We start from the raw sequence: 27,569 nt of genomic DNA on the forward strand, positions 1-27,569 counted from the left end.
AATCCACTCATTTGAAAGGATGTCCACATACTTTGTATATATAGTGTACACACAGGTAAATAATTACAGCTACACATAATCACACCAGTGCAATTAAACCCTGACCTTCTAGCTTGGCAGCAAAAGCATGCAAATCAATGATGCATGTACGTATACACAGTACAGGTACTCATTTTCAGTGCAAACATTGTCACAGGGTGTCTGTAATCATAGGACACATTTTTACCACGTTCTCAAACATTAAAAATATATTGCACAATTCAGACATTGCTTTGAAATTTGCAGAAAGTATTATGCGTGTTTGAGTGGTAGGATGCCAATACATAGTATGCTATGGGTGTCTCCTACCTTGTGTGTGGTCTGGGTATATCCAAGAGGAGGGAGGTTTTATACATTCTATGTGAGGTGTTCTAGTATAGCGCAGGATGTCTGTGGTTGGAGACAGCTTGTCTGGCTGGTCAAGGTGCTCTGCAGCTTATTGCTCCCCACAACAGTCACTACCTCTCTCTTTTCTTCTTCCATTGCCTGGCAATCAACCTGTGCATAACATGACAAGCATTTCAAAATCATCCCACGTATTCGCCAAAACCACACCCCCTGCCCACTATCCCCGCCTCACATTTCATGTCTATACCACTGCCTCTTCAGGTTGCACCAGAGCGCCTTGCAGGCCCCAGAGCACCATGGATATAATGTATTCATCAGAAACACACAGATAGAGGACGAGGAGAGGGAGGGAGGGAGCGGATTAACGACTGCAGTGTTTTTTGCTGCAAGAAAACCTCATATCCTCCTCTAAACAATACACTTTAAATGAGAAGAGGGAGTGACAGTACTACGATTTCATAACAATCACAATTAGTGACAATAAGTGGAATGGTATCGAACAGTGAATGTTTGACTGTTAGTGAATGTTTGTTTAATTCTTGAAAAAAAGTGACCTGCAAGACATCAAATGGTTAACTGCTTAGTGGGTGTGTTCTGGAGGACTATGTTGTCTTAAGAAGGGTTTCTGGTCCTGCTACAGTACCACTCAACCTGGCCTCAGAGCATTTCGTAATATTCTGCATGTAGGATGTGCATGTGGTAAACCAAGAGTAGGCCATCTATCTTGTTGACTCACCTATGTTTACCAGCTACCACACTACCCTTCTAACCTAGGCTTTCCTACTCTACATCTATCGCCATTAGAATAATGCAATTTCATGTACGACAGCCAGGGCATTTGTCTACCTCACATGACATTACCACACACGGTTTGAAAAAGGAAGACTTTTAAAGAAGTTGCATTCCTTCACATGTATAAGCTAATATGGAGAGGAAATATCCAGTCATGTTAGTAATGGTACCTATTTCCACTAGATGCACACAGTCCCCAAGCTCTCAAACCAACAGATAACCATCAGTATGAGGAGCTGTTGCCTTGTGATCCGGGGAGCTCGGTACCACACCTGGTGGTGTGGTGATAATTGTGTGTCTAACTTTGACCAGAGCTATGGAAGTGATATAGCTGCTCCACTTCTCTAAATCCATTAACAAACCCTCTTCTTCATCCTCTTCCTCTTCTTTCTTTCTCTCAATCGGAACATTGAGACAGAACTGGAGTGTTCCGATAGGTGATAAAGATGTACTTCTTATACTGGGCCAAAGGTCAGTCCTAGTAGCTACAGCGCAGGAGTCACATAAACCTCATAAGAAAATCAGCTCTGTAAAGCAGGAGGCCTCAGTGTGTTTTCCAGCCGTTTACATTGAAGTCATCTTCTCCATGTACCTATTATTCACCCTGAGGTGTGACTGGGAGGCTCTTATGGCTCTGGCATAGGTGCAGGATCATCTGAAACCAGCCAACTGGACAGCGGATGAAAATGTGGGTTTGCACACACTGCAGGTGGGGAGGAACTGTTCCGGGGTGAAGTTTCCCCTATGTATAGATCTAGGATCTTGTTCCCCTTTCTCAACCCTAGCCTTAGCCATTACTGGGGGAAAAGTGAAACTGACCCCAAATTAGTGCCTAGGGGCAACTTCAACCTACAACGGGGGGAATCCAATGGGTCACATGACAGCACAGCGGTTCCTCTGCAGTGCCCCTTGTAGGCGGATCCCAGGGGTGTGGTTATGTTTCATGCCGCGCGCCACAGCGATGCCCAGCAGCTCTTTGAAGAGCAGGACCACGTGCCAGTTGAACTTGGCAGAGCACTCCACATAGCCACACTTCCAGGTCTTCTTGACGAGTACAGAGACAGCCCTGCGAGGGGTGAAGCGCTGGCGCTGCAGGTCCCTCTTACTTCCCACTACCAGGATGGGAACCTCACTGCTGCTGCCCTCCCTACAGGGACACGGGAAGGAATGGAGATAGAGAGAAGAAGGATAACGGTGAGAAAGAATTGCAATCAAACAGGCATACTGTGGTTAGCCAACATATACTGTATGTGGTGCAATAGCAGCAAAGAAATCCCAGTCACATAATCTCTATTCTCCACACATCCTGTGTATGAATACAAATTTAAAGGTGACTGCATTGACATGAAGAGTCCCCTGGTTTGTGAGTAAGACAGCCTTCTCATTCTCCCCCCTCTTCTTCTTAACATCGTGAAGGTCAGTAGCGTGACTGGGAGACTGGAGACACCTTCCAGAGTGGTCACTGGGTGTTTGTGTGTGAAGATTACTGCAGTATGAGTGTGTCTCTGTGCGCGCGGGGGCTTGTGCAGTGTCTACTTGTGTGTGTGTGTGTGTGTGTGTGTGTGTGTGTGTGTGTGTGTGTGTGTGTGTGTGTGTGTGTGTGTGTGTGTATGTGTATGTGTATGTGTGTGTGTATGTGTATGTGTGTATGTGTATGTGTATGTGTGTGTGTGTGTGTGTGTGTGTGTGTGTGTGTCTGTGTGTGTGTGTGTGTGTGTGTGTGTGTGTGTGTGTGTGTGTGTGTGTGTGTGTGTGTGTGTGTGTTGTGTGTGTGTGTGTGTGTGTGTGTGTGTGTGTGTGTGTGTGTGTGTGTGTGTGTGTATGTGTATGTGTGTGTGTATGTGTATGTGTATGTGTGTGTGTGTGTGTATGTGTGTGTGTGTGTGTGTGTGTGTGTGTGTGTGTGTGTGTGTGTGTGTGTGTGTGTGTGTGTGTGTGTGTGTGTGTGTGTGCGCTGATTCCTCTGCCTGGATTGGAGGTGTGTGGCGGTGGATCAGAGCATTAGGGCCCTAGGGGCCTCCCTCCACACTTTGTATCGACAGAGACTAAATGTAGAGGGAAATGTTTCTCACGGAACATTGGATTGGGAAGATGTATGGCAGGCTGCAACCTGGGCTAAAGCATTGATGATTCAAGTGGGGCTGACAGTAATGCTATTGTGAACAATAAGCTCAGACCTTGATTCAATGCTAGCATGTTGAGTTGAAAATGTAATGATTTAATGGAAGAACACAGACAGACACACATACTTACAAGACTCCCTCCCCAAAACACAAAAATATTATTTAGACTGAACAAAAACATAAACGCAACATCAAATCTAATCAAATGTAATTGTTTTTGTCACATGCGCCAAATTTAACAGGTGTCGACCATAGGATGCTTACTTACAAGCCCTTAACCAACAATGCAGTTTTAAGAAAAATAAAAGTCAAGAAAAATATTCACTAAATAAACAAAAGTAAAAAATAAAAAAGCAACACTAAAATAACAATAACGAGGCTATATACAGGGGGTACCTGTACAGAGCACCGCTTTCTGTGTGCTAGCAGAGAGAACAGTCTATGACTAGAGTGGCTGGAGTCTTTGGCAATTTTTAAGGCCTTTCTCTGGCACCACCTGGTATAGAGGTCCTGGATGGCAGGAAGCTTGGCCCCAGTGATGTACTGGGCGGTACGCACTACCCTCTGTAGCGCCTTGTGGTCGGAGGTCGAGCAGTTGCCATACTAGGCGATGATGCAACCAGTATGCTCTCGATGGTGCAGCTGTAGAACTTTTTCAGGATCTGAGGAACCATGCCAAATCTTTAGGCGTTGTTGTGCCCTCTTCACAACTGTCTTGGTGTGTTTGGACCATGATAGTTTGTTGGCGATGTCTTGACTTTACTTTCATTCATCTGATGACTGTTATTTATCTAATCAACTAACTATGTTTAATTGTTACCCAATTAAATTAATCATATAACAATTAACTCATTAGGAATTTGGGGCACCATGAAAGCGGTTGTTTAAAGTGTTACCATCTCCCGAATTAAACTCTTTACCTATCACATTCGTAAAACAGTCAATGTATTAATCACAACCTCTAACATCTGCAAAAAACCCAGCCTTACTTATGATTCAGTACTACACAAATTGGTTTAATTATTTATTTACTAGCTATCTAAATGATAACACAGGATAAACATACACACTTAATAAAAAGGTCCCTAGCGGACTGACACAACATATGGCGGCTTGTTACAAAGGAGAGAGAGGGAGAGAGAGAGAGAGAGAGAGAGAGAGAGAGAGAGAGAGACACTCATCGTTGATACATTTTAGTAACTACTCTCACAGTCATCATATATTTTGCACACGAACCGCTGCCCGTTTGGAGTAAGAAATCATGAATGTATCTACATGGCAATGTCTTCGTTCGCCGTGTATCTATGTCAGAACCAAGCCTACTTAGAAAGGGGTGTTGGGTTGGGGTCCCCACCCATCTCTTCCACTGTTGCTCTCCTCTATCCATTGACTTGTTGTGTAGTCCTGAACAGAACTACAGAGTTTATCCTACTTTCCATTTGCTCCTGAAGCTGCATATTTAAATATAGGTTAGCCAGCCGTGTAGATGGTTCTCAGTGGTGATGAGAGTAGTAGAATACGTTGGTTTGAAGAGTAGTAGAATGGTCCCACTTAAATTTGCTTTTCTAGATACTTTACTTAGGTACCAGTGATTGTCCGGGAGGTGACATTATCGTCTCTACCTCATGTTGATATTCAGAGTTCAAACCACTTTGGACGTGAGGTGCAGCTACACGCCTCTCTGTTCTGAATGTTCATTTCTTTACCAATCCATTTATGCACTCTGGTCGGAAGGTACGGTTCCGTCAGGCTGACACGCTCTCTGACCTCACTTGGGGCGTGGCTACTTACAGTGAAACGTTTATAGGAGACAAATTATCTCTTATGGCTCCTAAAATCACATTCCTATCTTCACAAAATACTTTTATAATTGTTCATATTTCATATATAATGTTAAGGTTTGAGACTTTGTACATGTAGTGTATATACTTTCAAGTTACAGTATTTCCTTTATGACCTTTTTAATGACATCACAAAATAACAACCCATATAACATTATTATTCATTAGATCGCCTCTGACCATTCCCAATTTCTATTTTAGAAATATTGTTCCAGAATTCGCTTTAGAACGTGTTAGAGTTTCGGCGGGAAACGTCTCTGTAGACAAAGGAATATTCCTGTGTGAATTTGGAGAGGGATATTCTCTCTCCTTGATTTACAACAGGGCGTGAGATGTCCCCCCCTGTGGGTGAGAGAGGGTCTGGTTATTGCCATTCATTGCCAAGCTGATCTGACCCATTTTGATCCTCACACAACAGTCATGACAGTGATGTGGACACCAAGGAACTTGAAGCTCTCAACCTGCTCCACTACAGCCTTGTTGATGAGAATGGGGGCGTAACCAGCCCTCCTTTTCCTGTAGTCCACAATCATCTCCTTTGTCTTGATCAAGTTGAGGGAGAGGTTGTTGTCCTGGCGACACACTTCCAGGTCTCTGACCTCCTCCCTATAGATGCATATCTGTACATGCAACAATTTCAAAGATGTTACTCAGTTACAGTTCATATAAGGAGATCAGTCAATTGAAATACATTCATGAGGCCCTAATCTATGGATTGCACATGACTGGGAATATAGATACGTATCTGTTGGTCACAGATAACTTTAAAAAAAGGTAGGGGCGTGGATCAGAAAACCAGTCAGTATCTGGTGTGACCACCATTTACCTCATTCAGTGCGACACATCTTCTTCACATAGAGTTGATCAGGCTGTTGATTGTGGCCAGTGGAATGTTGTCCCACCCCTCTTCAATGGCTGTGCGAAGTTGATGGATATTGGCGGGAAATGGAACATGCTGTCATACATGTCAATCCAGAGCATCCCAAACATTCTCTATGGGTGACATGTCTGGTGAGTATGCAGACCATGGAAGAACTCTGACATTTTCAGCTTCCAGGAATTGTGTACAGATCCTTGCGACATGGGGAAGTGCATTATAATGCTTGAACACGAGGTGATGGTGGAGGATGAATGTCACGACAATAGGCCTCAGGATCTCGTCATGGTATCTCTGTACATTCAAATTGCCATCAATAAAATTCTATTGTTTTTGTTGTCTGGGTTTCATCCGTGAAGAGCACACTTCTCCAGCATGCCAGTGGCCATTGAAGGTGAGCATTTGTTCACTGAAGTTGGTTACGACGCCGAACTGCAGTCAGGTCAAGACCCTGGTGAGGACGACGAGCACACAGATGAGCTTCTCTGCGAAAGTTTCTGACAGTTTGTGCAGAAATTCTTCGGTTGTGCAAACCCACAGTTTCATCAGCTGTCCAGTTGGCTGGTTTCAGATGATCCTGCAGGTGAAGGTACTGGACTGGTGTGGTTACACATGGTCTACAGCTGTTGGACGTAATGCCAAGTTCTCTAAAACAACATTGTAGGTGGCTTATGGTGGAGAAATGAACATTCAATTCTCTGGCAACAGCTCTGGTGGACATTTCTACAGTCAGCATGCCTATTGCATTCTCCGTCAAAATATGAGACATCTGTGGCATTGTGTTGTGTGATAGAACTTCACATTTTAGAGTGGCCTTTTATTGTCCCCAGCACAAGGTACACCTGTGTATCGACCATGCTGTTTAATCAGCTTCTTGGTATGACAAACCGGTCAGGTGAATGGATTATCTTGGCAAAGAAGAAATGCTCACTAACAGGGATGTAAACACAGTTGTGCACAAAATCTGAGCGAAATTAGCTTTTGTGCATATGGAACTTTTCTGGAATCCTTTATTAGGTGCTCCCGAGTGGCGCAGCATCTCAGTGTAAGACGCATCACTACAGTCCCTGGTTCGACTCCAGGTTGTATCACATCCGGCTGTGAATGGGAGTCCCATTGGGCGGCGCACAATTGGCCCTGCTTTGTCCAGGTTTGGCCAGGGTAGGCCGTCATTGTAAATAAGAATTTGTTCTTAACTGACTTGCCTAGTTAAATTAAATACAAAGAATTAAAAACATTTCAGCTTGTGAAACCAGGACTATACATGTGTTTATATTTTTGTTCAGTCTATAATTAATTCATACAAAGACATATAGTTTAGCAAATGTTTAAGAACAGAAAGGGAAATTGACAATACTACAAAAACAACTTGACCAACAAGAAACCTCAATTTCATTTGTACATTTGAGATGACCCTGCATCTATTTGAGATGTGATGATGACTTATGCATTGGTTGACAGACCAGATCCATATGAACACATTCTGAACTACTTGCACTGAGAGGTTTATATTCAACTTGGTAATGAGGCTGTAGGGTGAAAAACATTAATCCTAACATCAAGCAGGCTGCTATCCACTCAAATACCCACTCAGGCCTGAAGGTCTCAGGAGCAGTGGGTTAGACAATAGTGTGTGTGTGTGTGTGTGTGTGTGTGTGTGTGTGTGTGTGTGTGTGTGTGTGTGTGTGTGTGTGTGTGTGTGTGTGTGTGTGTGTGTGTGTGTGTGTGTGTGTCAGAGGCTTAATTACATCAAAGGACGGGCTTTTCGTCAGGAAGCAACAACAGACAGAAAACTGACAAGGCAGGGATTATTCTGGGTGAGGTATATTGTGTGTGTGTTCCTGTGTGTTTGTTTTGGAGTGGGTGGAGTAAGCATCAGAAGAAGGACAGGGGCAATTCCTCCCAGGCATCTTCCGCCCTGCTAGCCCACACAAATCTCAATAACCTGAGCATGGATGACACCTCGATTACTCCGATTTTATTCATGAGGACATGCATCCATCCCTCTATCATCCCTATCTCCCTCACCATGTCCTTATGCTTTCCTCCCTCTCATCCCTCTCTCTCATATCTATCAGTCTGTTATCGCTCCCTCGTGTCCCTTTCCTACTCTCGTTTTCTCTCTATTTACCCTCTCTATCCCTTTCTGCTCTAAATAATGCATGTCCTGTCATGGGCCATAAACAGACAGCTCTGCTACAGGCCAGCCCCACACCCAGCCAGCCAGCCAGTCAACCACCCACCCACCCAACAAGCCACCCAACCAGCTATCCCCCCCACCCAGCTAGTTAACCAGCCAGTCAGCCAACCACCCAGCCAGACAGCCAGCCCCACACCCAGCCAGCCAGCCAGTCAGCCACCCACCCACCCAGCCAGTCCCCAAGCCAGTCACACAGCCTGACAGATCAGGATAGATCAGGCCAGATCAGGACAACCTCATAGAAGTTCAGGAGAAGCACAGTGGAAGGAATCGTGCTCTGCAGTCTGAAGGCCAGTTACGTCACAGAGCTGCAAAGAGGTGAACCACTTTAGAGCTGAACAAATGAGGGCCACCCATTCCTCCTATCAATATGCAAATGTAGCAGGTGCAGATGCCTACAGTCAGAATAACAGGAGATCTTTTGTCCTTCTTCTCTTTTACATCATCAGGACTTCACTCGCCTTGTACTCGCCCTCACCCATCAATGTCAAAATCAAATGTCCCCTCATTAGTGAGCTGTCAGAATGCTGGGCAGGGGGAGACGACTGAATTAAAACCACAAGTGGCTCCTTTCTCACTGTTTTCACACAGATTGAATGTGTATTTGTATTGATGTATATGACAGCGTGATTGCATGCTGTCATTCCTGAGGTCTTGTATGAGTGTCAGGACACAGCGGTCCTTAAAGCAGATCCGCTGGATGTTTCATATATGACTGCTGGTTTTCTGTGGAGTTTAATGTCTCTCTCCACATGTGTTTTACCTAACTGGTCCATGTGTGTCACTGTGTTCTGGCGTCCCCCTACCTGTGCTCCACGATCTGCTGGCGGATCATCTTGACATACTCAAAGCTCTCCACACAGCATATGTCATAGACCAGGATGTAAGCATTGGCATTACGCACCCCTCTGCAACGCAGGTCCAGCCACTCCTGACAGACAGACAGACAGATAGATAGAGGGGAAACATGAGTGATCTCTAAACAAACAACTACATCCCTCACTACAGACACACAAAGGTCAAATGATGGGAAGGATATTGAAGACATGTTGTTTCACTTGGCACTGATCTGACAAGTGAAACAGATTTATTTAATGAGTTATATCTCAAGAACCAAAATAAAAATCTTCAAATAGCATTTGTTCTGTTCCCAAATCTCCCCTAAAACAGTAAGGCTTGTGAGGATAGTCCATATGCTTATAGCTGCTATCTAGGGAGTTCTTTGACCAAGTTTTTTAACAGAGGCAGCCACAGAGGATGACATTCAATTATTCAAAAGCTCTCAGGATGTTTTGCTCTCTTCACTAGATTGAAATTGAAATTGTGTGCTGTCAAATGGGTCTTTAAGACATCTCTGAGTCAGTCAGATAGATAGTCCTGGTATAAACCAGGCTGAAAACATGTTGTCTGACTCTGTCTGCTTTGTGCAAAATGCAGACCCAGCACACTGCTCTGGTCTGCACGTGGCTAAGGCAAAAAAACAGAGTAACAAAGCCCTGGCAGAGCAGGAATAGAGCCAGTCTCCTGTCAAGTGCAACACTAGAAACACACTGGACCCATGGAGCTACGCCGCTCAGCCCTACTGTACGCACTGACGGGAGGGCAAACAGTGGCCTTCATTGAAATGTAATGATTTGCTAACAATATTTAAAAGACGCAGCACAATGGGAGTGATTTGCTTTGGTCATTGAGGCAATTGCTTCAGCCATAACACAGTGACCCAATCTCCTCCTTCCAGCTTTCTCTGTTTCTCTCTCTCTCACACTCTCATCCTCTCACAAGCTCTCTCTCATTCTCTCTCTATGTCGCCTGCTTTACCTGAGTGAGCGGAATCTATAAGTGGTTCTGCTAGCTGAGAGAGGGAGAAGGAGAGATGGTGAAAGAGGGGGAGGGAGAGCGAAAAGGGAGAGGGTGATTGGAGAGGGAGGTATAGAGGGAGAAAAGCGCTGTCTCAGGGAGAGAGAGAGAAGTAGAGAGATTAAAAGAGCAGCAAGTGGATGGACAGGGGAGGGACGGGGGAGGGGAGGGTAGAGCGATGGATGAACAAACAGGGTGTGAATGTAACCTTTGGACTGAGCCCCACCAGGCTGACAGGCAGTGGATGGAGGAGTTGGTGAGATGGCGCAATGCAAAAGCATTCCCCGTCACTCACCCCCAACACAAGATTACTAAACAGACAATAAGAAATCAATATGGCAAGGAGATCTGAATATAATTGCAGTAATGAGAATCAGCAGGATAACACTGGAGGAGTAATCTAAATGTATCCTGTATTCTGTAGATAAGTCTAAACAGGGAGTTTGTCAATAAGTTATTTTGGTGGGGAATCAGAAACCAGAAATCAGAATCTGAGAGCAGATAGTGATCAATGTGAGCTGTAATGATGACAATGGTAACATATCCATGTCGACAGGGAATAATTGCCTTAATCTAATTTAGAGGGATTTGCAGCACCAGTGAGTTTGTGTGTGTGTATCTGTGTCTGTCTGTGTCTGTCTGTGTCTGTCTGTGTCTCTGTGTCTGTGTCTCTGTGTATGTGTGTGTGTGTGTGTGTGTGTGTGTGTGTGTGTGTGTGTGTGTGTGTGTGTGTGTGTGTGTGTGTGTGTGTGTGTGTGTGTGTGTGTGTGTGTGTGTGTGTGTGTGTGCGTGCGTGCGTGCGTGCGTGCGTGCGTGCGTGTGTGTGTGTGCGTGCGTGCGTGTGTGCGTGTGTGCATGTGTGCGTGCGTGTGCATACGTGTGTGCGTGTGTGTGTGTGTGTGTGTGTGTGATTTTGTTATTTTATTAGGATCCCCATTAGTTGTTGTAAAAGCAGAAGCTACTCTTCCTGGGGTCCAAACAAAACATGAAACATGACAAAATACAGAACATGAATAGACAAGAACAGCTCAAGGACAAAACAACTACATATGTGTGTGACAGGGGGAGAGTCTCACACATAAAGATAATGAGTGCGATCAGCCATGGAGGCAAACACTGTGGCACCGAGATCATTACACACAAAGGTGGGAGTGAGAGAATGAGGAGGAGGAGGAGAGGGAGGACAAAAAATATAATGGTTGACAGTGAAGAAAATGCAGCAAGTAGGGAGATTCAATTCGGTACATGTTTCCTGTTATTGCCTTTTCTCCCTGCAGATTGATTCAGTCTGTTTCCAGGAGGAATTAAGGCGACTCGGGATCAGAAATGACCTCAGCATTCCTCTACCATCTCTGCTCGTTCTGTCTCTGCGTTTTCTTCACCCGCCCACTCTCCATTTCCTACACATCAATTCCTATTTCCAGAGAGTGTTATCTCCTTTTACTGTTTAAGCACCTCAGTACAGTGCACCCAAGGAGTGGCGAATGAGTATTAAAGATGCCTTATAAAGGTTTTGTATCATTACAGCCAGTAGTTTTGAATTAGCGCTCACAAGTCAAAACGGGTCCCTGAAAACGTCATCCATTTCGTATGATATGTTACGTCCTGAAAATAAGTATTACTTTTTGTTCTTCTGCAATTCGTACAGTTGAAGTCGGACGTTTACATACACTTAGGTTGGAATCATAAAAACTTGTTTTTCAACCACTCAACAAATTTCTTGTTAACAAATTATAGTTTTGGCAAGTCAGTTAGGACATCTACTTTGTGTATGACACAAGTCATTTTTCCAACAGTTGTTTACAGACAGATTATTTCACTTATAATTCACTGTATCACAATTCCAGTGGGTCAGAAGTTTACATACACTAAGTTGACTGTGCCTTCAAACAGCTTGGAAAATTCCAGAAAATGATGTCATGGCTTTAGAAGATTCTGATAGGCTAATTGACATCTTTTGAGTCAATTGGCGGTGTACCTGTGGATGTATCTCAAGGACTACCTTCGAACGCAGTGCCTCTTTGCTTGACATCATGGGAAAATCAAAAGAAATCAGCCAAGACCTCAGATTTTTTTTTTTAGACCTCCACAAGTCTGGTTCATCATTGGGAGCAATTTCCAAATGCCTGAAGGTACCACGTTCATCTGTACAAACAATGGTACGCAAGTATAAACACCATGGGACCACACAGCCGTCATATCGCTCAGGAAGATCTCCTAGAGATGAACATACTTTGGTGCGAAAAGTGCAAATCAATCCCAGAAAAACAGCAATGGACCTTGTGAAGATGCTGGAAGAAACAGGTACAAAAGTATCTATATCCACAGTAAAAACAAGTCCTATATCGACATAACCTGAAAGGCCGCTCAGCAAGGAAGAAGCCACTGCTCCAAAACCGCCATATAAGTGTCAGACTACGGTTTGCAACTGCACATGGGGACAAAGATCGTACTTTTTGGAGAAATGTCCTCTAGTCTGATGAAACAAAAATATAACTGTTTGGCCATAATGACCGTCGTTATGTTTGGAGGAAAAAGGGGAGGCTTGCAAGCCAAAGAACACCATCCCAACCGTGAAGCACGGGGGTGGCAGCATCATGTTGTGGGGGTGCTTTGCTGCAGGAGGGAATGGTGCACTTCACCGAATAGATGCCATCATGAGGAAGAAATATTATGTGTATATATTGAAGCAACATCTCAAGACATCAGTCTGGAAGTTAAAGCTTGGTCGCAAATGGGTCTTCCAAATGGACAATGACCCCAAGCATACTTCCAAAGTTGTGGCAAAATGGCTTAAGGACAACAAAGTCAAGGTATTGGAGTGGCCATCACAAAGCCCTGACATCAATCCTATAGAACATTTGTGGGCAGAACTGAAAAAGCTTGTGCGAGTAAGGAGGCCTACCCACCTGACTCAGTTACACCAGCTCTGTCAGGAGGAATGAATGAAAATTCACCCAACTTATTGTTGGGAAGCTTGTAGAAGGCTACCTGAAACGTTTGACCCAAGTGAAATAATTTAAAGGCAATGCTACCAAATACTAATTGAGTGTATGTAAACTTCTGACTGACTGGGAATGTGATGGAAGAAATAAAAGCTGAAATAAATCATTCTCTCTACTATTATTCTGACATTTCACATTCTTAAAATAAAGGGGCGATCCTAACTAACCTAAGACAGGGAATTTTTAATAGGATTAAATGTCAGGAATTGTGAAAAACTGAGTTTAAATGAATTTGGCTAAGGTGTATGTAAACTTCTGACTTCAACCGAATTCCAATTCGTACAATATGTTACGAATTTGTACGTGCTCAAGATCCCGTTCAATCTCTTTAATACATAATAAATATGCTTCATTATACTTATCATACATTCAATCACATTAGACCACCAATTATACTGTACATACCTATGTTTATCTACTGCTAATTATATATTAGTTTGAAGCCCATGCTGATATCTGTGTTCCTCTCCTGCTTCTTCTTATATCATTCTTAACTGAATGACTTAGTCATGCTAAATGCAAGACTTGACCATAGTAGTAGTAGAAGTACCACATAGACAATATGCAGTGTAATGCTACAAGATCACATCCCTCCCTATCTAGGTGCTTTAAATGCACCCCCATATTCGGTAGGCTAAAAATAGTATAGGATAACACTAGAGAGACAGACAGACAAGAGGCAGTGGAAAGGAGCTTCAAGACTGGAGCGATATAAAGTAAATACACGTGTTGTGTGTGTGTGTGTGTGTGTGTGTGTGTGTGTGTGTGTGTGTGTGTGTGTGTGTGTGTGTGCGTGTGTGTGTGCATGTTTGTGTGCGCATTTGTGTGTGTGTGTGTGTGTGTGTGTGTAGTGCAGGGCTCTCCTGGAGAGCTGGAGAGCCACCATCCTGTAGATGCTTTGCTCCAACCTCTATCAACACACCTGATTCTAATAATTAAATCAAATAAAATCCCATTTTATTTGTCACATACACATGGTTAGCAGATATTAATGCGAGGGTAGCGAAATGCTTGTGCTTCTAGTTCCGACAATGCAGTAATAACCAACAAGTAATCTAGCTAACAATTCCAAAACTACTACCTTATAGACGCAAGTGTAAGGGGATAAAGAATATGTACATAAAGATATATGAATGAGTGATGGTACAGAGCGGCATAGGCAAGATACAGTAGATGGTATTGAGTGCAGTATATACATATGAGATGAGTATGTAAACAAAGTGGCATAGTTAAAGTGGCTAGTGATACATGTATTACATAAAGATGCAGTAGATGATATAGAGTACAGTATATACGTATACATATGAGATGGTTGAAAAGTTGAATCAGGTTAGTTACAACTGGGGTTGTAGCGAAAACCTACAGGAGGGTAACTCTCAGGAACAGGGTTGGAGAGCTCTGGTATACTGCTTTCTCCAGTTGGTCCTTTGAAACCTCTGCAAAAAGAATGCAGCTCAGCCCGTTCCCTTGAAGTGCCTGACAACCCCATGTCCTGGGTCACTTTTTACCAGGCCCTGATAGAGCTGGCATCCCACTGCTCCCAATGATAGCAGCGTAATGGTGTCAGATGAAAACTTTTACACCAGAGAGTAGAGAACATGGTCATGAATGTGAATGGATGATAAGTGGAGACATATCTCAGACACGGTTGAAATGTTAATAAAACATCTTCTGTCCCTTTGGGATTGAGCTTCTCGTTACTTATTGATGTGCTGTACAGAAGGGAGAGCCACATTACACCTGTTAGTGTTTACAGGGTTGATTATTAACATTGGGGTTCCACTGGGCATTGATCTGTCGTCTCCTCCAGCTGCCTGATGATAGCGCTCGGCCTTTTTAACGCACACACACACACACACACATATCTCTGGCAGCTCTGCCAGTGTGTGTGACAGAGCCTATCTGCAGAGGCTGACAATGGGCCAAGAGAGCGTATCCAGAAAAAAGACTAAATGTTTGAGTCATCTGATGCAATGAACAGTAAAAGTGGTCAATTTTATTCCATATATGTAGGGGAGAGATAAGCAAATGGAAACAGAGAGCAGAGAAAGACAAAGAGAGAGAGGGAGAGAGAGAGAGAGAGAGAGAGAGAGAGAGAAAAGGTGTGGGAGGAAGTCATGGTGATATGATACACTAAGAAAAGATGGAAAAAATAATAGGAATTGTCACTATCAGGCTTACAGTAAGTCCATCTGATCATCAAATCCTATCGACAAACTGTGACAGATGCTCTGAGAATGCAGACAGTAACACATTAACACAGACAGCAGCCCCGCCTGCACATAAATTATTTTTTACCAACAGAGTCCCCCAAGGTAAATAATGTAGTGGCGTCTGCCCTTGCTGCCCAAAGAGATCCAGATAAACACAGACTCAGTCTAAATGATGGACCAGAGCCAAAGTACAAGTACAGTACTACATCCTTTACAACACGCAATTACCGAACAGAAACCTGGCCTCGTTGCATAAGCATGGAGGAGTACTCATCTTCCTCCCCACCCGGGTACCATGTAGGAGAAGAGGAAACTCATTTAGTGAAGCTGTCTTTCTATGGTGGCCATTAGACTCTACTGCAGTCTCTATTAGTCTCTTTACTCCCTCTAGTCCTTCAGCAGGGCACTGTGCTTTAATCCAATCAGCTCCAAATACAATAAGAGTACATCTCAATCAGGTCCTTGTGTCTGTTCTGTTCTGGCCCTGTTCCAGAGCACTCTGTCCTGTGACCCTGACCCAGCCAGCCTCCCCTCTGAAGCCCACCATGGGCCAGCTGCTGGCTCATTAAATATGGAAGGAAAAAAGGAGAGGAGAGTGCTTGCTCGGAGTGGAGAGCGTGAATGCCTCACCACCCCGTCACAGTCAGTAAAGAATGACTAGCCAGTGTGGGTCAGAGGCTGGAATATAGAACAGAACACAGAGGACAGAAGGGGAGATGGTCAGGCTGCTGCTCTCAGAGCCATTCCTGAGGAAATTGACCATCAATCTGCTTGATAGCAGTGCTCTTGTTGCACTCCACGAATGATTTTCCCTGGCTATACCTAAGACAAAGTACTGGTAGAGCTGTCTCTGTCTGTTGGTTAAAAACTGTATACAGATGTCTTAAACTAGACTCCCTGAAGAGGTTGAGGCTGTTATGTAAGTATCTCAATTCCTACCATTTCAACTGAGATATTCTAAATGTAAGTATAAAAGTGTTGACTGATATAACTAATCTATAGGCAGACGCATTGAATCCTGTTGCTGTAATGTGTGAAATGGAGCAACAATACTCATGCAGCATTACGTACACCATAGGAGTCAGAGAACAGATGTGGACGTTTCATGTTTTTATGTGACGAGGCCATGGGGGGATTCACTATCTAACATGGACACACACACACACACACACACACACGCGCGCGCGCGCGCGCACACGCAACCTCCCAGCCTCTATAATGTGATCCATCCTGTCTTCTCCCTGCTGTTTGCACTTGAAGGAATGTGTGCTCTAATGGGGGTTAAGCGCCATTTAGCTGAAGAAAGAGCAAACTAAATCAGATTGCTTGTGTTGCTGCGCTCCGTGTATTGGAGAAAATAAAGTGCACTGCAGACCTCTTAACACATACTAAGAGATTGTTGTCATATTCTCCTCTTTGCTTTCTCTCTCCTAGACACTGCAAGAATCCTGAATTCTCCCCTGCTCTCCTGCTGGCTGTGCCTGGCTGGGTTGAGGCTGTTTGCTCCTCCGTGTGTTGGATCGTAGACTATGTTTACAGGAAACACAGTGCATGCCCACTTCAGGGGGCTTTCTGGTCGGCTGCACCAGCTCCTCCATGGCCTGATCTCATTTTCTCAGTGGCAGCTCCCCTGTGTAGAAAAATACAGTGCTTGCTGTGGAGGCGATGACTGCGATGTGTTCCCTCAGTAAATAACAAATAGCAACTATCAGTAAGATCAGTGCTTCACACCAGTCTCAGCCAGCTCCGTAGTAACCTTGGAGATCCCATTTAGAGCCCCAGCAGGCAGCACCAGGGAGGGAAAAACAGACAGGCTTCCTGAGGACCAGTGAGGTCAAGAGAGCTATTTCATTAGACATTCAGCAACACCCTTAAGCATGCATACAATCATGTACATACACACACTCTTTTTTAGTATATGCATGTGCATGTCACTCATCTACAGCTCTGGAACAGGGCAAGAACAGACACAAGGACCTGATTGAGATGTACTCTTATTGTATTTGGAGATGTCACTCATCTAAGGTGAGGAGAGAACAAGGAGATACAGAGAGCAGGAAACTGGTGCATGTCATGTCTGAAAGCAGAACATCTTTGAGAAAATATGTTGATCAAACCACTGGCAGTCAATGAAAAAAGTGCTTAATTGAAACTATGGTGTTTCATCTGACATTCCCTGCTATCGCCAGGAGCATATTTATGGAGGTATAGCTTATAAGGTCACTAAGTGAAGCTCCAAATCTGCTTTTTCTCACTTAATACATTGATTATAACACAGTGATTATGTTGAAGCATGCTGTTTTTGTCAGCAGTAAGTTAAACCATTTGCCATCTATTCAGAGTTGATGATTCAATGTGGAATTGTAGCACTTATGGGCTGTGAATCTGTCTGCCAGATCTAACAAAGTCAAAGCACTTGTGCTTCCAGTTCCATCCTCTGATAAGAGCACACATCACTCCCCTCAGGCCTGCCAAGAGCCAGGCAGACAGTCTCCATCACCCTGGCCAGGCTCATATGCCCTGAGGCTGGGCAGCTGGGTGCGCTCTGGTCAGGGGTCTAGGAGCAAATAGCCAATAAGGACGTACTTATGAAGTCATAGAAGCAGAACATATGAATACATTCAATATTACATAAACGTCCTTCCTTGTGCCTGAGAGTGGTAAGGCAATGTCATGTAGTGGGGAGTCTAGAGAGAGCGAGAGATAGAGAAAGAGAGAGAGTGTGTGTGTGTGTGTGTGTGTGTGTGTGTGTGTGTGTGTGTGTGTGTGTGTGTGTGTGTTTTAAAACACCAAATACATAATGTAGCCTATAGCCTAGGCTTGCCACTGAAGTCATAAATCAAGTTTCCATAGCAACTACTGCTCTAAGTGGCTTCGGATTATGAAAAAAAAATCAAAAGGATGTGTTTACTTTGAAGAACCGCGCGAGCTGTCAGTGCATTTATGGATGGTAACCTAATGTCTCTGCGCTCTAACTATTTTCGAGGGGCTTGACGCCCACATTTAGTTTTAGTTTTGAGAACTGTTTGTGAAAACCTATAGGAATGGTTCTGACAAAGGGTAAATCAAAGACAATGACGCTAACCCTTAGAGAATGCTATTCCCTTTACTAAATAAAACAATTCGAAAGCCAAATGGAAGGTTACTTTCTATCTTACCTGGCTCGAGCTGGAGGGGAACGACGAAATTGGCGGGACATCCAAAATCTTCAGGTCGTACATGTTACCGTTCAAAATTACAGAGGGTCTGTACACATACCTGTCTCTGGTTGGAGTGTAAACCTCTGAGAAGTCATTATAAATAAATTGACGGATTATGGAAGTTTTCCCGACTCCGGGAGCTCCAATAACGGCGATACTTAGCGTCTCCACCATTCCTGGAACATCAGCACCATGGACAGCGACAACAAACCAATTTACAACTCCACAAAGATTGTCCTCGCAGCTGTTTTGTGTCCTGTGAATGTTGCTGCTGCTGTTCTGACACGGGTCAAAGTCCACAGTTCTTTTAACTCTAAGTAAACACTATTTTTTTAAAGTATGGCATTAGTTAAACCTTATTTTGGAAAAGAAAGGTCGAAACAATCCTCCGTCATCAAAAGACAGCAGTAAATTTGTTTTATTCAGTTTGCTCGTCAATAGCTCTCCGACAGAAGGTCCTAGGATGATGAGAGTGATATATCTAGAATCAAGTTATGGTAGAGAGCAAGGTGCATCTTTTGTTTTTACCGGTAGTCGAACTCTTCCCTTAACAGAGCCAAAAAGGAGGCAATATACTGTTTTCTTGCGCTCCGTGGTTTAGGGACCGTCACAAAAGTGCAATAATAGTGATTGTGTGTAAGCAACAAAAAAAAAGGGTTTGCATTCCCATTCAGGAGGGTTAGACCTATATGAAGATTACACACACTGCACAGGGCCTCCAGTCGCTGAAGGCCCCATTTAATTAGTTACCTCTCTTACTAAGGGTGCTATATTTGAAGGTTCCTATCCATGTGAAGTCACTGACCTCCTCATCCATGCTATATTAATAATATTTCCAGATCATCACTTCTCTGATTTTATAGGCATATTTCTTGTTACAGGTCTAAATTGCAATACCTTCCTATCCATATGAACTACAGAACTACAGACAAGGGCATTGGGTTCCTTTGCCTCTCTTATGAAAGGTATACCTTTTTTTCTACATTCCTCCCCTTTGATTTTCTACAAATATTTATCCTATTACAGCTGTGGTTATTTGCTCAAGTACAGATCTAATTTTCAATAGTTTATTATCCAAAATACATATACCTGTAAAACCACTTAGTGTTAGGTCACATACCTCCCTCATCCATAGTCCACCCATTAGAATTTCCATTTTCCATTGCACTGATTTTATGTTTATTTCCAGTTATGGGTTTTATTTTCAATAACTCACTATCCATATGAGCTACAGATCTACAAACAAGTGTGGTGGGTTCATTTAGAGCTCTTATGAAAAGGTACACCTTTCATTTTTTCCAACTTCCTACCATTGTATTTTTTTTGCAAATATTTATGATATTACAGTTGGGTTTATTTGTTCACATACAGATCATTTTCTGTAGCTCTATATCCAGATGGTTTAAATTATTTTCAATATTATGCATATTTAACATATATTCCACTAGGTGGAGCCATTGACAACTGTACCTCTTACCCTGTGGACCTACTTGTATTGACAGCCACACCTCGCATTGGCACTGCCGGTTGAATAGTTTCCTTGCTCATTGTCTTCCCTTATTCCAATTATCTATGTTCTCATGGCTCGAAATGAATGTCCATTGGTAGCACTGGTGCTCCTAACATAAACATTTTAGGAGCACCAGACAAATATATATTTTTAATTGATTGAGATATAGCCTACATTGGGCCTATATGAATCCTACTTGCTTTTACAGCACATCTCTTGAAGAATATATCCTTTTCCTTTCTTTCCAAATGTTTGCATAATGGTAAGGTAACCAGGTTGCTAGGCAATATGGGCAAAAAAATCTAATTGTGATTTTTCAACAATATATTGCCATTTGACTTGCGATATAGATCAAAACACTTGGGTGAACTGTTGGAATCATAAAAATATAATTATTACTCTAATTCTATGGTGTTGTTTGGCATGACAACAAATTAACAGGTAGGAGTAATGACAGGGGAGGAATCAAAGTGCTGGTCATTGTTTCTCAGGGGACCCTAATAGCATTTGAATAGATGCAAAGATGTTACATTTAGACAAAGATTTTAGAATAGGCTATCTGATTTAGAACATTTCTTTGCACAAACAACATGCTGATATAGACCACCACTGGTAGTAACCTGTACAAGAGCTAACGTTTGCTTTGCCTTAGCTAGTACATTTAGCTAAAGGGTATTTAGCTAGCCAGTTAGCTAGTTAGCGATTAGCTTTAGGCACATACCAGCTTCCTTAGACTAACTAACTTTCAATTTGCAAAGAGCAAGATCAACAAACTAATATTATATAATAGAGGAAACATGTGGATTCATATTTAGATGCAACATGGAAAACAGTATCGTTGCTGTTTTGGAAGAATCTCGTTGAGTGCATGCTGAGAGACCGTGTGCTGCCTGCCTGTTGAGTGAGAGGTGAGTTTCAGCCTGACTTGTTTGAGCCATTTAGAGTGTTGCAGCAAAATATTGTTACGCATTTAATTTTTATTGGATTTTTTTCGCACAGTGCTCCCAAAATAAAATCTAAATTGGTCACGCTTTGACCTTGTATGTACTTGCCCATTCCATCTGTGTCATCGTTTTGATGAAAGCCATTGAAGAAGCCCCGAAATAAAAAATATTTTTTGTAGTGAGCAAGCGTTGCGCCTTTAGTTTTCTATGCTGATCTAATAATTGTTTTGCATCTTTACTCACATTGGTTGAGCGCCTTTCACTTCTTTCCACATATGAAAACTAACACTTCAAAATTTAAGGTAACTTTATTACCACTCTGCAATATTAAATCCCTTCACCCCAAATGATGGCTTGCCTCTGCATGAAATTAACTGTGTCGCCTATCCTATATGGTTATAAATGTGGGATTACACACCAAATGTTCCTGTAAGTGGTATACAGCCCAATCCTACATCCCATACACCCTATGCACTTGTAGAGATCTGAGTGGATTTGACAGGTATAAGCAATATGGCAATAGCTCCAACTTGCCCTCTTATAGGCTAAGTGGAAGTTTAAACATACTGCTTACAGATGTAGATCTTAATTTGATCACTCTTTTGTGGCTAACAATGTTCCTGCACTGCAGGAAATGCAAACGTGTAGTGTATTCAAAGTTTAAAAAGACTTCTAAAATGTGTAATTTCCACTTTAAAATGTCGGGCTTGATTTGCCGCAAGGAAAAATGTATCAACCCCTACAAAAAATATCCAGTAATTATAATACACATAATAATTCACATTAACTGTTGCTGCAAGATTATTTTCCTGCTGTAGTAAACTGGCTCAAATTCAGATCCTACATCTGTATACCAATCTTCACAAGCTTTAATCTCCACAAGTGCTGAGGGCATGGGTTCTAGGGGTTGATTGGGTATTGTGCCTACGACATTGCCCTGTGGAGGATGCCATCTTTCGTTAGGGCCATTAAAATGTGTCTTGACTCTCTGGATATTGAATAGTTTAACATGTTAAGCCTACTTCTCGTAAGAGAATAGGTTCTTACCCCGGTGTCCTGGCTAAATTCCCAATTTGGGCAATCTACCATACTGTTCCAGAGTGCACCCAGTTGCCCAGCCACATGAGCCCGGCCAGGGTGATGGAGACTGTCTGCCTGGCTCCTGGCAGTAATTATAGCTCATTAATCCACTCTCCGCCCTATGTAACTAACACTTTCCTGATGTGTTGGCCACAAAAAATTGCCATAAAAAAAATCTGTATTTTATTTGAACAGCTAATAAATGATTGACGCCATGTCCTTCATCAGTGGCCTTCATCACAACACTAACCAGGTTTCCATTCAACCTATTTATGCAAAGTACATGTCAAATAAATAAAAGTCATGACAGGCCTGATGGAAACAGTTACTGTAATTTCTCGGTAAACTTTCCAAATGTTGACAAAACAAAATACGCTAGACAAGGTGGGACCTTTTTGTGTCTGTAAAATTAATTATGTGAGAAATGGCAGTGGAAATGCTTTTACCTGCAAATATTTCTATAGCAACCATCATATCGAAATAAACTTGGAGTCATGTGATGATATGTTGCGTGGTCCTCCCACTACGACTTGGGAAAGCATGCTGTTTATTATGCTACAGATGAAATACAGCAAGTTATGATGAATTTCACAGGGTGGTGAAAGTGCACGGTGATGAGCTTGATGCTCCTTTCCAATAACTATCAAGGGTCTTATTCTGGTGACATGACGATTGATGCTTGGCTGCCGTTTGACAAATAAAAATATCGCTGCTATTTTGTCCATAATAATCTTATCATGTAGGCTATATCCGCACTGTGTCTGCGAGCTGTTGACTAAATCACCAGAGTGTACACATTCGCTATATAATACAACATTTTGTAATAAAACCATCAGTAGAGTTGATGGTTTTGCGATGGAAACCCATTTAACTTTTATTTTTTCTATTCGGTACACAAGGAATGTAGCCTCAAAAGTTCTTATTATGTGCACTGTCATCACACACAGCATTTTATCTGCAACAAGCCAAGCTCTACCTTTCATATGGGAAGTATAGAAAACCACCACACTTGTTTGTAGGTCTGTAGCTCATATGGATAGGAAGGTATTGAAAGTTAGACTTAACTTCATAAAAAAATGGCAAGTTACAACATATATATTTGTAACAAACAGCGCAAGCAGGGGTTTGAATGAGAGCCATGAGTGTACAGCCACAGCTTGCTCATCTCCCTACAGTGCAGTGGCCCGCATCAGTTATATTTCAGATGGTGTCAACATAATTGAATATTGAAGTAGAATATATTTTTGTAAGTCACCAGAAGTGACATTGTCATAGTCATTCTATTAAACCCCAACCCAAACTCCCCCACCCCTACCCTTGTCACCCCTGCAGAAAAAAAATCCTAGGGGAAGATGATAGGCTTATTCATACTTTATAACTTTTTCAAAATGTAAATGTTTTGGGGAAAAAATGATCATTTAATTGAGACAAACATTTCCTGTAAACACTAGGTTCTGCTGGTTGCACTTTTAAGACGGTCCCTTAGCCGTGAGTGTATAATATTTCCCGGTTGAAACCAATTTAGAGTACTTAAAAAAACATAACAGTCACCTGAAATTAGACATATTACGCATCTACTTATTCCATAGGGAGAGGAAAAAACTGTTCGCAATTTTGGGGAAAAACCTCCCACAGCCTCTTACACTACGAGGGGGCGCAAAATCCGCCCTCGTAATTTCCACAGGTACAAAATCCCACTCACTGTATGACTCTTCTCAATTTAAACTAGGCCATTAATGCTTTTCTTGCGGTTCTTCAGTCTGTACAATTATTCTCTTCGCATCTCTCACTCTTCTCCAGCAGATGCACCAATACAACTGAATCCATGCGCTCACCAAAGCTAATTGGAGAGGCACGCTATAATTCACTAGCCCCGTAGCTGCAGATATATTCCCACGTGCTCTGGAATGAATGAGCATAATCTGTTCTTCACGATGACAGAAGACACAGTTAATAATTTAGGGGAAAAACAATCCAAAAACAGAGACAGACGACCCACTGCTGCAAGGGCATGAAATAAATGCATCTCCCCTGCGCACTGGTGTGTCTGCTAGGCGTGCGCGTGCCTTGTGTGTATATGTGTGTGCGTGCGTAGGTGCGTGATTTAATGTGTACGCTTTTTGTCACCTTTAACATGTATTTATGTGCGTGTTACCAATAACCGTGACAGTCGTGCTTAGATCTTGTGTAATAAGCTAAACATTTAGAGGGCAGGTACTTCTAATTGGAGCACGAATGATGGACGGTGACGTGTCTACCAAATTTATATTTCAATGTTTTTCCTCAAAGGAGGTTCCAATGAAGAGGCAGCATGTTGCATTTACACTTCCATTGAGTAAGGCTGACGCACAATTGATTGATGGATGGATGAAACATGGCTACCTATCAATAGCAATACCTCGGGTGGCAATTAAGCTGTCGCACATGATTTATTATACTACACCATTAATATGAGGCACATCCCGTATACTTGCTCCTAAAGCAACAGTGGTAATAAAATGTATGATTCCCTTGCATTAATATTTAGCCTCAAATTAAACATCACTATTTGTCTTGAATTCATTTGTCATGAATTCACAGAAACAAGTGGCGAGTGAGGTTGACAATAACGTGCTGTCATTTCAGTGATGGATGCCGAGAGAGACACTCAATAAACTGATCCAGGTGAGCACAGTGTGTTCTTGTTGCATCGACCAATTTTAAGTCACCTCATTGTTAATAAAAACGAAACAATTCCATATTTTGGGCTGTTTAGGGGATTAAAAATAGACTATAATTTACAATATAGCTTCAGTGAGGTTAATGTAAAGCTCAATGATGTCAAAGTCAATTAAATCAGTAAAAGTATATCGACCAACCTACACAGAAAATGGTCATGCCAAAACAGTTCTTCACAATTATCAGTAGGAAATGTGTCCAACAGAATCAGCGAATCACTTGAAATACATGCAACACAAATTTCAAAGTTCATGGCATCAATGTCTTTATTTTTCTGTAAAATAATTTGATTTGCCAAAGTCCTAAAATAGTGACAGTTAACCTAATGTATTAATTGAATTTATTTCCATCAAAGTGTTCTAGGTACAGGCCTTTATGCAGCTAGCCTGGATGACGCGACTCATGTGGTACACAGTGAAGGAGTTTGGTGCCAGCCAGACAATTAAGGGCGCTGCATGGTCAGTCTGCCATCTCCATTAGCTTTGCAACATTTACGGTGATATGCATCTCATACGTCTTTGCATTGCAGAGCAGCACAGAGCTGTTGAGGGAGAATTTGTTGTCCTGGCACCACACTGCCAGGTCTCTGACCTCCTCTATGTAGGTTGTCTCATCGTAATTGGTGATCAGGCCCACCACCTTCATGTCCCCTGCAAACATAATGACGGTGTTGGAGTTGTGTGTGGCCACACAGTCTGCATGAACAGGGAGGACAAGAGGGGAATAAGCATGCACCCCTGAGGGGCCCAAAGTTGAAGGTTAACGTGGCAGATGTGGTGTTGCCTACACTCATCACCTGAGGGCGGCCCGACAGGAAGTCCAGGATCCAGATGCATAGGGATGTGCTTAATCCCAGGGTCCTTAGTGATGAGCTTGGATGGCACGATGGTGTTGAACGCTGAGCTGTAGTAAATGAACAGCATTCTCACATACTGTAGGTGTTCCTTTTGTCCAGGTGGGAAAGGGCAGTGTGGAGTGCAATAGAGATTCCGTCATCTGTGGATGTGTTGGTGCGGTATGAGAATTGGAGTGGGTCTGGGATGATGGTGTTGATGTGAACCATGACCAGCCTTTCAAAGCATTTCATGGCTACAGTTGTGAGTGCTACAAGACGGTAGTCATTTAGACAGGTTACCTTGGCATTCTTGGGCACAGGGACTATGGTGCCCAGCTAGCACAGTGGATTCCGGCAGAGTCGGGACACTCGACTGAGAGTCAGACTCGGCCGACGTCATGTGGCCCGAGTGTGGGACGCTTTCAGCAGTATTACTTATGGCTAGGATGTGGGGATTGAGCTTGGGCCGATTCCAGTGTCAGTTATCTGGCCCAAATGTATTATTTGGGGCTCAGGCTGATTGGGGCTACTCTCTGGCAGATGATTACACGGGCTGATTAATATAATTAACATTCCATTATCGATTTTTCTATATTTTCTCATTGTTTGTGACAAAAAAACACAATCAGTTCCGGCCCTCCAGAAGAGGGCCACTTCTGGGCCGTTTACTCATTGCTAGCTGGATGGCCTGCTTGAAACATGTAGGTCTTACATATTGGGTCAGGAAGAGGTTGAAAATGTCAGTGAAGATACTTGCCAGCTGATCAGCGCATGCTCATGAGTACTCGTCCTGGTAATCTGTCTGGCCCTGCGGCCTTGTGAAGTTTAACCTGTTTAAAGGTATTACCCACATCGGCTACGGAGAGCGTGAACACACTGTCATCTGGAACAGCTGGTGCTCTTATGCATCGTTCAGTGTTGCTAGCCTCCAAGTGAAAGCTAGCCTCGCGTCACTGGACAGCTCGCGGCTGGGTTTCCCTTTGTAGTCCGCAATAGTTTGCAAACCCTGCCACATCCGACGTGCGTCAGAGCTGGTGTAGTGGATTCTATCTTGGTCCTGCATTGATGGGATTTCTTATAAGTGTCTGGATTAGTGTCCCGCTCCTTGAAAGCAGCAGCGCTAGCCTTTAGCTCGGTGCGGATGTTGCCTGTAGTCCATGCCTTCTCGTTGGGATATGTATGTACATACAGTCACTGTTGAGTGGAAATGGACGATGCACTTATTAATTAAGCCGGTGACTGATGTGGTAAACTCCTCAATGACAACGGATGAATCCCAGAACATATTCCCGTCTGTGCGAGAGAAACAGTCCTGTAGCTTAGTTCAGGCACTGAACAGAAACAATGTGTTTTATAAACCTTACCTCATACAACCCCGCCACTCTCACTCTCTCTCTCACACACACGCGCACACACAAACAGGTAAGAGACACCACAGTGAGGATGAAGTCAATATCAGTGATAATGTCCACAGCCAGCTGCAGTGTGGAGAGAAAGAATGAAACTGATCAGCACTGACTCCGGATCCGCTCGTAATTATCACTCCAGGCCCAGCTGCACTGCTCTGATAACACAGCATTGCTGGCCAGCTCCTTGTGTGTGACATTCATTATTACAGCCTGATCAATATCATACACACTGGTAGTGGCAAAGTAAATTTGCAAGGGTCCAATAATTATAATTATGGTAATAACACTTCAGTGTCAACAATATGAAGATAGTTTCTGTGAGTGATAAAGAACTACACCTCAATACCAAATAACAAATCCTGAAGATTCTCAGAGAAGACATTATCATGCCATCCTTCACAGGCTGCTCAATTTAGTCCCCTATACTGTGTGCGTGGTATGAGGAATATGAATGTATCGAAGCTTTTCAACCCAATGCTGGTAAGACTGAGCACTGCAAACAAGATTTGGGTTCCAGTCAACAAACCAACCATAGAATTGAGTGGTTTAGCTTATCCACCCTCCCCAGTCACTCTAGG

At 43.0% G+C, this 27,569-nt stretch overlaps 1 protein-coding gene across 1 annotated transcript; it reads right to left on the bottom strand.

Moving 5' to 3' along the window:
* On the bottom strand, nt 1-27,192 carry LOC112249691 (ras-like protein family member 10B). Its single transcript, XM_042320161.1, has 4 exons — nt 27,102-27,192; nt 25,243-25,442; nt 9,027-9,151; nt 1-2,326 (listed from the first exon to the last, which is right to left on the bottom strand). Exons 1-4 carry the CDS (start codon nt 27,190-27,192, stop codon nt 2,053-2,055), a joined length of 690 nt encoding a protein of 229 aa, XP_042176095.1. The 3' UTR covers nt 1-2,052.
* Nucleotides 27,193-27,569: the final 377 nt, after the last annotated feature.

Source organism: Oncorhynchus tshawytscha, linkage group LG04 (genome assembly GCF_018296145.1).
Source record: "Oncorhynchus tshawytscha isolate Ot180627B linkage group LG04, Otsh_v2.0, whole genome shotgun sequence".
Taxonomy (NCBI): domain Eukaryota; kingdom Metazoa; phylum Chordata; class Actinopteri; order Salmoniformes; family Salmonidae; genus Oncorhynchus; species Oncorhynchus tshawytscha.